A 13,870-nucleotide genomic window follows, 5' to 3' on the forward strand; every position below is an offset into this window, starting at 1 on the left:
TCCCCGGGGGAATCTCGAAGTCTCCGTTTATTCCTTGGTCTCCGCTGTCTCCACGGTCTCTGTTGTCGTCGCGTAGTTGATGTTGCAGCGGAAGAGATGCTAGTTCTGATGCTAATTGAGATGCTAGCTCGTCGAGCCTGCAGGACTGGCTTCTTGTCTGCACCGGACCCGGATTCAGATGGATGTCTCCCGCTAACAATAAGACCAAGACGATCATACTTCTTCGGTCTAGTTTGCCTGACGGGGGTAAGTACTTTCGCGTCGGGTTTGCAGTTAATAATGCATGAATGCTTGCACTTCCAAAAGCGAGGTGTTTACTTTTCCAGCCGTCGAGAAGGTAAAAGTCATTGTGGTTCATTTTATCCCCGCTTTCATTACTCTCCTTCTCTAAGTGATGTTGCCTCATTGATGAGTTGAGGTAGGAGTCCATAATCCATATTGTCAGGAGGATGAAATATGTAAAAAAATCGTGAGGAATAACCGCCAAAGCGGGAGCTCTCGAAAATGCGACCACTCATAGCGAAACCGGATGTTGTTTCCTCAAACTGTAAAGTAACTAAAGGTATTAAATACACGTAGTGGAGTAAAAGTACACAATTTAGCTCTGAATTGTAGTGGGGTAGAAGTAGAAAGTAGCGTACAATGGAAATACTCAAGTAAAGTTGTACCTCAAAATTGTACTTACTGTAAGCACTACTTCTCTACTCAGTATATCACTTAGATTTGGTCCACATTGACACATTACAATACTAAAAGCTATTCCACGTATAAAACAGGGGGAAATAATAACAATAATAATATAATATTGTGAAAATAAAATTGCATAACGAGTACTTTTACATATTGTACATTTAGCTGATAATACTTCTGTAGTTTGTTATTCTGAAATGGGTCAGATTGTACTTTAATTTATCCTGATACTTTTTTACTTTTAGTTAAGTCGTATTTTTGAAATCAGGATTTAAATACTTTGTGGAGTATTTTAAGACCAAAGTATTTGTATTTATACTTAAGTAAAGAACACTGCTTCCCAGAGGATACATCTTCCGGCTTTAGTTAATCTGAGCAAAGACTGCAAACTAACTTCCGGAAAACTTAAATACACGTTTTTCTTGTTTTTGTTTAAGTCCTTACCTGTTGACCTGTCGCCATTTTGAAACTTCGCTTCGTCCTTATCTTCCCGGAGGAGAGCTTATTTGTGAAGATGTCAGTCTTTGTTCTGACTGACAGTGATGAGTGTCAGGGGAGAATATATTAGAAACACCTGAGGCCTTCAACTAGAACAAAAACAATCGCAGGTAACCAAGAAACTAACGAAATACAAACCAGATTTACCTGGTTACTACGGGACAGACCAAAGTCGCCACAGCAACAGCTGCAATGGCTGTAGTAGCATACACAACAGTTACCATTAAAATATCAGATTGACAGTAAATATATATAGAAATAAACATGCATATCTAATACAATTATACACTATTGACTCTTATTTACCGGGCTGTGATTGGGGGTGACTTAGCTTGAGCCCTCCAAGTGTTTACGGCTATATCACTACTAATAAAGAGACAATTTAACCCAGTATAATTCGAATTTTTTATATGCGTTTACACTATAGTAGGCTATATTGTATAAATATACACACTGTTTTGCTCGCATTCGTGTTCTCCCTACGCTGTGTATTTTACATGATAGATATATACTTTATAGATAGATATATCGCCTACTTTATTAATCCCAAATTGGGAAATTCTAAATTTAGTATAATGAAATAAAGCTCATTGGTGTGTTTATCCTATGCCGAATTATGCAGTTTACACTCTGGATTAAGAAAACACTGTTTTAATATTTGTGGCGGTGAGAACTTTTTATAAAAAAGAGAAACAAATGTAAAAAGTGAGATTTTATTAATGGTCTTTGGTTTGGCGACTCCCGACCACACAGTATTACTGCATGTGTTGTGGATGTATTACTGTTGAAACAATGCATAATGCACATGAACTACAGTTGAATATTATAGGTTGCTTCTTTTGTTTTATACAGTATGTTGTGTTTTTTCTTGCATGTTCTTCAGACCACAGCACAGACAGCAGCTCCTTTCTGCCCAGACACTGGGCTCAGGCTGACACCTGGTGGTGAGTTTGTGAAACTGCGCTGGCATTTTAAAAATGTAAACAGGAAGTAGCAGAAAGCAGGAACCAAACTATAACATTTGAGAGTTTATTCACTTAAATAAAAGTCAGATCAATTGTACAAACATGTTTTGGGAATGTTTTCAGGAACATTGTTAGTTAAACTGTAAATGTGTACATATTTCCTGTTTGTAGTTGTTTCAGTGTACTCCATTCAAGGCAGATGTTGTCATGCAGACCAAAGACCTCTTCCTATTCCCTTCTAAGGCCTCTAAAAGAATGAAGCTGTGCTACAACATGATCCAATACATGAAGCTTCAGCTGTATCCTCCACATTGTTCCTTCTTCTTCTACTCCTGCTTGATTTCTTTACACACAGCTTCTGTTTTCAGGCTTGTTTCTGGTTGTGAAATTCACCCAAACTGTGTCTCTTTTTCCGCTCAGGCTTGATCTAGCAGCAGCTCAGCAGCTCCAGGAGTCCACTGCCTGGCGCCTGGAGCTGAAATCCTCCGTCTGTGTGGATCAGAGGAGGTTGTTGCTGCCGTGACCGTCTGAGTGGAAGAACAGAAGACATGTGGGTGTCCGTGTGCCTCCCCCACCCCCGCCTGCCTCTGTGGAATGAATGGAGGAGGAGGAGGGGTGAGTAGATCTGGCTGTGTGACATAAAAGCTCTCTGCATAAAGTTCCCATGTGCCCTAGCAGTTCCTCAACAGGTCAGACTGGACCTAACGTGGGTCAGAGCCGGTCCCGAGGAGTCTTTTAAGGTACCAGACTCACAGCATTAGCATTCAGACCTCCGTATGCTGTGTTTTCTGCCCTTTTAAAGCCATTTAAAGCCAGTGTTTTGCTCTTTTTCAGCTGTATGTGTTCTGCTACCTCAAGACAAGGGTCTTCATGCTCAGAGACCTATATTCACCCCTCAGATACAGGTTATTATTGTGTTACTACGGTAGCACATATAATAAAATTGGAACGATACAGAGAAGATTAGCATGGCCCCTGCGCAAGGATGACACGCAAATTCGTGAAGCGTTCTATATTGCCATATTTTATCATATTTTAATGATTTTATATGATTTTTCAAAGATTTGGTTTAGGCGACACAGCGCCGCCCTGGCCGCTGGTGGTATTGCAGCTGCAGAGTGGAGCCTCTCACGGCCCGTCACTGTGTTCAAAACTTTCCCTTCAATCTATTTATCTCTTAAAACTACAACAAGACCTGATCAAATATGGACTTTAGTGTCCTCGGGTGTAGATATAAGTGTTTCCTTTAGACTCAAAGGTTGAGGTTCACGTTTCTGCTCGCAAACTTCACTTAATCTGGTTATTTCTTACATTTATTTATTTAAGTGTGTTGCATCGTGTACACATCTACTCGGAAAGGTAAAGCTAGGACTCTGTTTTCACAGGAAACATGAATGCGTTTTTCGCCTTCAAACTGATATTTTAAATTGTGCGGTCAACACGAGTTCCCATATTTCCCACAGCGATGAATGCACCACCTGTCTGCAGTGTTACAGGCAGACAGACATCACGACCACCTCTCAACGTGCAGCACTGGGATTCACCGGGTTTTTACGTTAGATTAATTAACGGTAAATTAACGGACAGTCGCCGATATGACCACGGAGGAGACGAACGTGGATCTGAAGGAGGTGGAGACGAACGTGGATCTGAAGGAGGTGGAGACCAAAGATGATGCTGAGCCGAAAGAGAAGGAGGAGGATGAGGATTGCGCTCCGGTCGCCGCGGATGCTGATGCGACGGAGGCCGATGTGAGTGAAGCGGATCTGGACCAGGAGGAGCAGGAGAAGCTACCGATGACCTGGGGAGAAGGAGAGGGACACCGGGCCGTGGAGGCACCTTCTGCCGGGGGAGCAGAACCGGGAGCCACGGGTGAGAAGAACGGCTCCGTGAAGCTGAAGATCCCCGAGGAGGAGACGGAGGAGGTGAAGTTCACCGGGCTGACTAAAGAAGAGCTGATGAGGGTGGCTGGCACTCCGGGGTGAGCAGGCCCCTCACACACACACACAATGAATCAGTTGGCCTACATACAGGCAGAGTTGGACAATAAAGCAGCCTTAAACACACCTCTACCATCTATACAAACATTTATATCGTCAAATACTGATGTATACAGTATATTTTATATCTTCATATATTGGTTAATATGGCGGCATTAACTAAGTGAAAGTCTGAATCCTTTATCTCGTCTTATTTTGAGGCTTTACTTAATACCTGTTATTGGAGGGTGTGTGTGTGTGTGGCCTAGCATTACTATACTTGTGGGGACCTAAATCTGTTTACACAGTCACGTGTGGGGACTGGCCTCCCTTATGGGGACAAATTGGAGGTCCCCATGAGGGGAATCATTAATTTTAGGGTGAAGACTTGGTTAGGTTAAGGGTAAGGCTTAGGCATGTGTTGGTTATGGTTAAGGTTAGGATAAGTCTCCAGGAAATGCATGTAAGTCAATGTGATGTCCCCTGAAGTGATGTATATACATGGTGTGTGTGTGTGTGTGTGCGTGTGTGTGTGTGTGTGTGTGCACGTGTGTGTGTGATGGTTCTGATGCTCCTGTGGTTCCTCAGCTGGGTGCGGACCCGCTGGGCGCTGCTGGTGGTCTTCTGGCTGGGCTGGCTGGGCATGCTGGGTGGAGCCGTGCTCATCGTGCTGCAGGCGCCGCGCTGCAGAGACCTGCCCGCCATCAACTGGTGGAACGAGGGTCCGCTGTACCAGGTGGGAGACATCCAGGCCTTCAGCGACACCCGGGACCTGAAGGGTGAGGAGGAGCGAGAGGTTCATTCTGGGAGACACTTAAGATATTCATTGCTATTGGGATGTTAAGAGCATTCCATGGAATATAACAACAAGTGTATCTCGAGCCGGTTTCTCAAACTGACCTACCCCACCTTTAATATAAGATAATAAGACATTTTGTCTTATCCCCCCCCCCCAGGCGTGGAGCAGAAGATCGGCAGTCTGTCTCAGCTGAAGGTCCGGGGGCTGGTGCTCGGGCCGGTCCACGTCGCTCCGGCTGACGATGCCATGAGTCTGAGGTTCGAAGAGGTTTCCTCTGAGGCCGGGAGCCTGGAGCAGTTCAAGAGCCTCGTGCAGGCCGCGCACAAGAAGGGTGAGAACTATCAGGAGTCGGACTGTAAAGAGGGGTGCAGGAATGAGTCCTAAAACCAGGAAATGAGTCAGGATGTTACCACTCCTCGTTCCCTCAGGTTAGAAACATCTCACTCGTCCCCGGCTTGAGCTTCAACCTCAGGATCCATGTATCTGTGATCCTCTCCAGAATAGAAGTAGTCTTCACATACAGAGCATCAACTAGTTCCTGAACAGTGTCCTTCACATGCTGATATCCAAGAGAGGGAGTTACACAGTCACAAGATGGAGGAACAGAAAGCAGTATTCAATGTTTACTTCAGATTAGCTCCACGTCAGAAATGAGCATGCTTGTCATATGTCTCTCTCCATAGAGGCTGAATCATCATGTTAATCACATAGCTATCATATGCCTCAAACAGTCCTGATGCTCTTCTAGGTAATCATACATCCTGTCATGTTCACAGCTGCAGTTGGGATACCTTTGTTATCAAGTTACTCTCGTTGGAAGAGGACACTCAGTATTTTCCCAACACCTCGTCTTGAAGCTTTTTTACGTGTTAGCTTAAAATAAGGTCTGTGGTTAACACAAGCTGAGGCGATTTTCACATGTTGTTCTATGTGCCTACAAAAAACGACTAAACGTCATCATGCAGAAATAAACAAGAGGTTTGAGTTTAGTGGTAACATGCTGTGTCTCTGCAGGCATCTCTGTGGTTCTGGATCTGACTCCGAACTATCAGGGAACATCTGGACCGTGGTTCTCCAACACCAGTGTGACCAGCGTGGCCGAGAGACTCAAGGTGAATACAATGACCCCAGGAATAACTTTATTTATGTTCTCATGTTTCACAAAAGTGACAAAATAAAATAAATAAAAGTATTACTCAGCTGTTATTATGTTTTTCAAGACACAACTTTTATTTCCTGATTTTCTACACATACTCTCTCCAGTACAGGTTAGCTCTGAGTGTTAGCAATGCTAATGTAAACAAAGACCGTATTACGTCCAAAACACGCCAGGCATTGTTTCTGACAGCAACGTCTCTGATTGGGCCGTGGGTCCACATTTCAGATATTACGTCATATCGGAAGCAAATCGGATCAGCTCCGTTGTTCCCCGTTTTTAAAGATGTGGGTACGGAGGAAAAGAGAGAGGGTTTTATCTTCTGACGCTGCGTGAGTTCCCATGACACACCGGGGACACATGTTGATGTATAAAAGACATCAAAAAGTGCATTTTGCGTGATAGGAATCAGACTGCCTCCATTGCGTGTTGCAGTGTGAGTCCTCCTCTCTCACAGCTCTCTCTGTCCTCAGTCTGCTCTGGTGTTCTGGATGAAGGAAGGTGTGGACGGGGTGCAGCTGTCGGGGGTGGAGCGGGTCGCTGCCGTGGTGCCGACTCTGTGGGCCGACATCCGAGCCATCGTCCAGAACGGGACGGACGAGGGTCCCGACAAGAGGTCAGGGAACTTTAAAGAGACCCTGTTCTGTTCTCTGGGGGTTTCCCTCTCCTGTAGTGTGCTCCACAGCCTGTTGCAGCAGCGACCTGTGTCTTATAGACCTTTGTCTTTTTTCCTGCTTTATATCTTCTTACTGTACATTTGTAATTCAACATGTATATTTTCTACTTTTTTTAAATGCTATTTTATTTCCATTTGAGATGTTCACATTTTGGAATGTTTATTTGTAGTCTTTTAATTTCTCTAATGTAGAGTGCCACAGTGACGCGTCCTAAAACCCGGAAGCAAACTCCTTCCGGTTCCTTCCACATGTCTACCCTCCTTTTATAAATGATAAAAGTAGGGTAGACATGTGGAGATTATCCGGCTGAACGAAACGTGATCTGTCTCTTAAATGTGTTTCGACCACAGACCTTATTTACAGCTATTTTCCAAAATCCGAGAAGTTGCATTGGTTTTTGTCGAAGGAACCGGAAGTGGTAAAATGCTAACTAACTTCCGGGTTTTAGGACGCGTCACTGCGGCACTCTATGCCACGTCTTTTTATGCTGCTGCAACGCAAACATTTCTCAAATTGCGATCAATAATGTACTTCTTATCTTAGTGCATGTAAATGGTCTGCAGAGGCTAAAATCCCCGTGTTCCCTCCAGAGGGAGTTTCAGAATCAGAATACCTTTATTCGTCCCACAGAGGGGAAATTACATTTGTTACAGCAGAAAAGAGCCAGAGAGCTTCATGTTAACTAAGAAGCATGCATACAAAATATTAAAGATACACATATTTTTTTTAAATCATCCGTAACATTCATCTGTTTGCAACAGGGTGTCCGCGGGGTCTTAAAAAGTACTAAAAGTTAATAAATCAATTTAGCGAAAATGAAGGCTATTAAAAAGTATTAAAGGGCATTTTCAAGGTATTACATTTTGTAGCTTGTTTTCAATAAGTATATAAATGGTCCAAAGAGGTTGTATTCTACAGTCTGCTTGAATGTAATCATGGCGTAGGTGTGTAGTGTGATTCTGTGTAGTTTATTGATGGCATCCCGTTGGGTTTGACGTCATCTGAACAGGACATCGCACGCTCACTGCTTGATAGCGTGCGAAGGTCCGTTTACGCCGGTTGTTAAACATCGTTATGGGGAAATGCAAGTCTGCGTCCAAATGGTTGGAAGATAAGGAGGAAGGACAATCAATACTGTATATAGTCAATGTGAGGTAAAGTGTGTCGCCAAGGTAACCGGTTAAAACTCCAAGTGGCGATGAGGTCTTAAAATGTATGGAAAGGGTCTTAAAAAAGGTCTTAAAAGGTCTTACATGTGACTTCAGGATTCCTGCATATACCCTGTATACACTCCTTGCACTATTTAAATATTTGATCTGTGTTATTGTGTTGCACTGTTGGAGCCTGTGATCTACACTGCTAATGTACGAATGACAATAAAAGCCTTGAGTCTTGGAATAAATAAAGAATAAAACAATAAATAATAATAAAATGATTCCTCATGTGTGTGCAGGGTCCTGATCGGCATCACTGAGCAATCCTCGGCTGAAGAGGTCTCCTCCCTCCTCTCCTCCTCCGGGGTGGACCTCCTCCTCTCGGGGGTCCTCCGCCCCCCCGCTGCAGACCCCTCTCAGTCCCTCCAGCTCCTCTACTCGTCCCACAGCCAGAGCCAGCTGGCCTGGAGCCTGGGGGGCCCGGCGGGGGGGCACCTGGCCTCTGTGGGGGGGGCGGCGCTGCTCAGGCTCCACCAGCTGCTGCTGCTCACCCTGCCCGGGACCCCCGTCTTTAACTACGGGGACGAGATCGGCCTGATGGACGAAGTGAGGACGCTTTTTATGTCTTTGTTTACATCATTGAGGTGTGAAGTGAGGACGCGTCCCTGAGACAGTGTATAGATATGTATACAAGTGTGTGTGTGTGTGTGTGTGTGTGTGTGTGTGTGTGTGTGTGTGTGTGTGTGTGTGTGTGTGTGTGTGTGTGTGTGTGTGTGTGTGTGTGTGTGTGTGTGTGTGTGTGTGTGTGTGTGTGTGTGTGTGTGTGTGTGTGTGTGTGTGTGTGTGTGTGTGTGTGTGTGTGTGTGTGTGTGTGTGTGTGTGTGTGTGTGTGTGTGTGTGTGTGTGTGTGTGTGTTGTGATTACCAGTAGTGTATTTTTTTTAAACAATATATTTATCGACCTTTCTTAATTTTCTCAAACTATATAAAGCCATAACAAGTCAAACAAACCACTAAACAAAAAAAGAGAGAAACAGCTCGGATCTATAGAATATGGTCAGATATAATACCTTTCTAGATATTTCACAAAAACTATTTAAACTTGATGATTTGTAATTGATCTTGACATTTTATTATCTGTGTTAAAGGACACCAAGTTTCCCAGAATGCTTTGGGACTCTGAAGAGGAGCTGAACGGGACTCTACAGGTACAGAAACTAAAGATGGAGAAACCGCCTCTTGTTATAACTAAAGGTCACATGAGAACTGAGAGGTGAAGGGAAGCCAGTAGACGTACCTGAGATATCAGAAGGAGAGTTATGCATGATGACGTGTTTTTGTAGACCAATCCAGAAGCTATCGTGGCAAAGGCTCCCAGAAACAAAAGCATTCCAATTTGGAATATTGCAGAAAAATAATCTCTGTGGCAAAAACCACTTTATGATTTTTGAAGTTTTAATGCAATCTCCAGAAGTAAAATTGAATGTTGGGCTATAAGGAACTACAGCACGGTCACATGACTTCAAGTCACCACCGCTAAGCTAAAGGAGGCTAATGTTGGGCTATAAAGGAACTACAGCACGGTCACATGACTTCAGTCCACACCACTGAGCTAAAGGAGGCTAATGTTGGGCCATAAAGGAACTACAGCACGGTCACATGACTTCACGCCACCACCGCTAAGCTAAAGGAGGCTAATGTTGGGCTATAAAGGAACTATAGCACGGTCACATGACTTCACGTAACCACCGCTAAGCTAAAGGCGGCTAATGTTGGGCTATAAAGGAACTATAGCACGGTCACATGACTTCAAGTCACCACCGCTAAGCTAAAGGCGGCTAATGTTGGGCTATAAAGGAACTACAGCACGGTCACATGACTTCACGTCACCACCGCTAAGCTAAAGGCGGCTAATGTTGGGCTATAAAGGAACTATAGCACGGTCACATGACTTCACGTCACCACCGCTAAGCTAAAGGAGGCTAATGTTGGGCTATAAAGGAACTACAGCACGGTCACATGACTTCACGTCACCACCGCTAAGCTAAAGGTTGCTAATGTTGGGCTATAAAGGAACTACAGCACGGTCACATGACTTCAAGTCACCACCGCTAAGCTAAAGGCGGCTAATGTTGGGCTATAAAGGAACTACAGCACGGTCACATGACTTCACGTCACCACCGCTAAGCTAAAGGAGGCTAATGTTGGGCTATAAAGGAACTATAGCACGGTCACATGACTTCACGTCACCACGCTGAGCTAAAGGCGGCTTACTGACGTATTTAATGTCATAGAATAAGAAAATATGAATCTCTTCAGTTTGTGCCAACCACAGACCTTATTTCAGACATCTATTATAATCTTTTCTTTACTTCCTCTTCCTCTCTCTACAGGAGGAGCGAGTCGAGCGCCTGTCGCTCCGCAGATTCTTCCAGACTCTGAGCGAGCTGCGAGTGAAGGAGCGCTCTCTGATGTTCGGAGACTTCCTGCTGCTCTCTAACTCCTCCTCCTCCTCCTCCTCCTCCTCCTCCTCCTCCTCCTCCTCCTCCTCCTCCTCCTCCTCCTCCTCCTCCTCCTCCTCCTCCTCCTCCTCGCTGGCGTTCCTGCGTGTTTGGGATCAGAGCGAGCGTTACGTGGCAGCCTTTAACTTCGCTGCAGCAGAGTCTGCGGTGCTGCAGCTGGTCGACGTGGCTCTTCCTCCGCAGGCGGTCGTTGTGCTGAGCACCAACAGCAGCGCTCTGCCCGGCGACAGCAGCGTGGACCTGAAGGAGCTGCGGCTCGGCCCCCAGCAGGCCGCGCTCCTCAGGTTTCCCTACACCGGGTAGACTTTAGATCCAATATCTGTGTGTAGGTCCAGAAAACATGAGGGTTAGAGCTCCATTCAGACAGGAGGAGCCTCACCGTGCTCCCATTTAGTTTCATTTATTCTTAAACCATGATGACACAAAATCTCCCTTTTTATAACTTATTGAAATTCAACACACATCTGTGACCCGCTCTATCGAAATCAGTCGGAAGTCGCAACGGCTCATTTCAAAATAAACGTGGATTTGCGTAAAAAACTATTTTTTCGGGGTTCGGTGTTTTGTTTGATTTTAAATAAACAAAGTCTTGGCTTTCAGAATATGAAACTTTTATTTCCAAAATCACACGATAAATACATGTTTGAAGCTTGTGAAGGGACGAAGACAGCTCTCACTCGCAATCTGCTCTTCCGCAGCGCCGCCCCCCCTCCCTCCGGCTGACATTATGAATGTAAGGCGTAGAGTAATCATAGATAACACCGCAGGGTCCGTTACAGTTTGTTTTTATCTGATTTCAATTAAACTAAGTCTTGGCTTTCAGAATATTAAACTTGTTTCGGCAAATTCAGATGATAAATACAACTTTGAAGCTTCGGCATAATTACAAGCGGAGAACGGAGTAACTTGACGTCACAGCAGGCATAACAACAGCCGGTGTTTCTCGTGAGGGTTTTCCCCGGGAAACAAATGCAATACACACAAATGCAAAATTACACAAACACACACACGTATACACACACACACACACACTCGCGAGCTTCCCCCAGACCAGTAATCCAAACCGAAATATCTTCCCTCCGTAGTATTTTGATCATTTGCTAATAACCAATCAGATCGATGGATTCCAGAGAAGAGAAAACGCCTTTTTCTCAAAACGATGACTGTGACAGTCATTATATAATGTGACATATTTCGATTAATATTTGGAGTACAAAAACAATCCTGATATCATTAGAAAGCTAGGAATCTCCTCTTTCCAGCAGTGTATACAACTCAAAATGTGTCTTCGGGTCAATGCGATTGATTTCGATGGAGCAGGTCACATATAAAAAACTGATATCATCAAGTGTGACTTTAGATTTTTTTTAAAAAAGTATTTATAATTGAGTGAGTGAGGGTTTGAATACCTTGTGTTCAACATGTTACTGCTTAAAGAGAATTTAGCAGACTTTTAATGCGAGACCGTTTTAAATAATCTGAATCAGAAATCCTCAATTTGTCCGTCCCTGGGAAATGTTACGTAACAAAGGGAACAGATAAAAAGCTAGACACAGTAGGTATAGCTAACATGTTGAATTAGGAGGGAAGCACACATTAATACAATTCAATACATGGTAAGAATTTGTTTTGAATTAGCAGCGGGAGTATGAAAATAAAAACAAGTGATTGATAATAATAAACAATCAACGGCTTGAAAATCCACCGCAGTCTGAATGGAGCTCTAATCGAATGATCTGGTTAACGTGTTAGATACATGTCAGCTGTTCCTTCACATTTACTGTTAGTGTTGAATATAAATCTGATGACACACCTGCTCACTGTCAGTGTTCAATCTGCAGAAACAAAAATAAAAACGAAGCAAATCAAATTGAAGTCTGATGTCATTTTAACGTGAGTCCATAAACAGATGCATGGGAGAATTAAAAATGTCACTTTACTAAAAAGTTGATTCCATTAAATGTACGATAACTGCTTGTTGTACTTTCATCATCCATTGTGTTTTATACAAATATTTGATTCTTATTGATTTGTGTTACCTTTAAACAAGATGAATGCTAGCTGTTTCCAGTGTGTATGCTAAGCTAACCAGCTGCTGTGTTCAGATACCATCAGCTGTAGTTTATTGGTCAGATTGGTCCTCATAATTTAGGGCTGTCAAACTCAATTTCATCGCGGGCCACATTGGCATTATGGTTGCACTCAAAGGGCTGGATGTAACTTTAAGACTATATAAAAATACATATATAAATATTTAATGTATATAAAATAATGTATTTTATTACATGATTGCCTCTGCATTGGATTATTATCAGATAGGGTAATAACTTCATAATTAACTACGAATGAAAGCAGAAGTCTACGGCAAATAATTGCAAGTCTCTTCAGTGCGCATGTCACAAAATGATTTGAAAAGACAAATTCTGGAAAAAATGGCCTAAATATTTTTTAAAAGTGACATTTTGAAGAAAAAAGTCAAATTCTGAGGGAAAAAATGCATATTTGAGATGCATTGTGGGACATGTAGTTTATGGGCAACGTGCTTCCGTAAATCGGTATGTAACCGTATAATAAACATGTTATATTCTGGTCTTGAAGTCACCGGCCGGATCTGGCCCCCGGGCCTTGAGTTTGACACCATAATTTCTCTCTGACAGCTATAGTCAATACTTAGCTTTTGGTTCCCCCTGCAGCCTCGGCAGTGTCAGTACTCCCTGGATAATGCATCGTTATTTAAATATGGTGTCTCCTGCAGAGGGCAATGCACATACAATCTCACAATCAACAATCTCAGAATACTGCAGGGTAGCTTGTGAATTTACTCCAGGTGGAACTAAAGTCTGATTTAAAGTTCAACTATCATGCTATTTTAAGGCATATATTATGGGTCTCAGATACAAATATATAAAAAGTTAAAAACATGATGTGTTTTGCTCAAAATACAAACAGATCATGCATTTTAGACATCCCTCAAACCCCTCTTTTGCAGCCCTGTTAGAGAAACGCTGATTTTGGGTCCTTAGCTTTAAAAAAAATTAAAAGAGGAGGCGGAGCTAATGCCTGATCAGAATTCTACCGGAGATAAAGTTAAATTCTGCTGTGATAAAACGCCATCCTGTTCTAAACCACATCAAAGATTATTTCTGAAACAGCATGGAGCTCAAATGCTTTTTCTCTTGCGGGTTTATCACAAGGTGAGTTCCTTTTTTTATTTCCTGCTTTTTAAACACATGTGCTCTCCAGTATAGGTTAGCTCTGAGTGTTAGCGAGGCTTGTTCATGTAAACAAAGACGAGATTACGTCCAAAACACGTCAGGCATTGTTTCTGATAGCAAATTTCTGTGGGTCCGCCGATGTCACAGCGGATGGAAATCTGTATCCACTCGTTGTACACCCGTTTTTAAAAGATTTGGGTACGGAGGAAAAGAGAG

At 43.3% G+C, this 13,870-nt stretch overlaps 1 protein-coding gene and 1 non-coding gene across 6 annotated transcripts; both read left to right on the top strand.

Moving 5' to 3' along the window:
* The first annotated feature begins 20 nt into the window (after positions 1-20).
* LOC117557539 (4F2 cell-surface antigen heavy chain-like) lies at positions 21-11,080 on the top strand. Of its 5 annotated transcripts, none has more exons than XM_034233417.1 (12): positions 1,137-1,298; positions 2,072-2,132; positions 2,574-2,893; positions 2,988-4,134; positions 4,721-4,911; positions 5,089-5,262; positions 5,946-6,043; positions 6,561-6,703; positions 8,218-8,524; positions 9,066-9,125; positions 10,311-10,438; positions 10,499-11,080. In XM_034233417.1, the coding sequence occupies exons 4-12, from the start codon at positions 3,749-3,751 to the stop codon at positions 10,740-10,742; spliced, it is 1,731 nt and encodes a 576-aa protein (XP_034089308.1). In that variant the 5' UTR covers positions 1,137-1,298; positions 2,072-2,132; positions 2,574-2,893; positions 2,988-3,748; the 3' UTR covers positions 10,743-11,080. The 5 variants fall into 5 exon arrangements, with proteins under 5 accessions (XP_034089309.1, XP_034089308.1, XP_034089311.1 ...); XM_034233420.1 differs by having other exon boundaries at positions 3,617-4,134; XM_034233418.1 differs by lacking the exon at positions 1,137-1,298 and adding an exon at positions 21-246 and having other exon boundaries at positions 2,574-4,134.
* LOC117557560 lies at positions 3,068-3,173 on the top strand. Its single transcript, XR_004570734.1, has one exon. It is a non-coding gene; the product is annotated as a U6 spliceosomal RNA (small nuclear RNA).
* Positions 11,081-13,870: the final 2,790 nt, after the last annotated feature.

The sequence above is a fragment of the Gymnodraco acuticeps genome, unplaced genomic scaffold, assembly GCF_902827175.1.
Source record: "Gymnodraco acuticeps unplaced genomic scaffold, fGymAcu1.1, whole genome shotgun sequence".
In the NCBI taxonomy this organism is placed as follows: Eukaryota; Metazoa; Chordata; class Actinopteri; order Perciformes; family Bathydraconidae; genus Gymnodraco; species Gymnodraco acuticeps.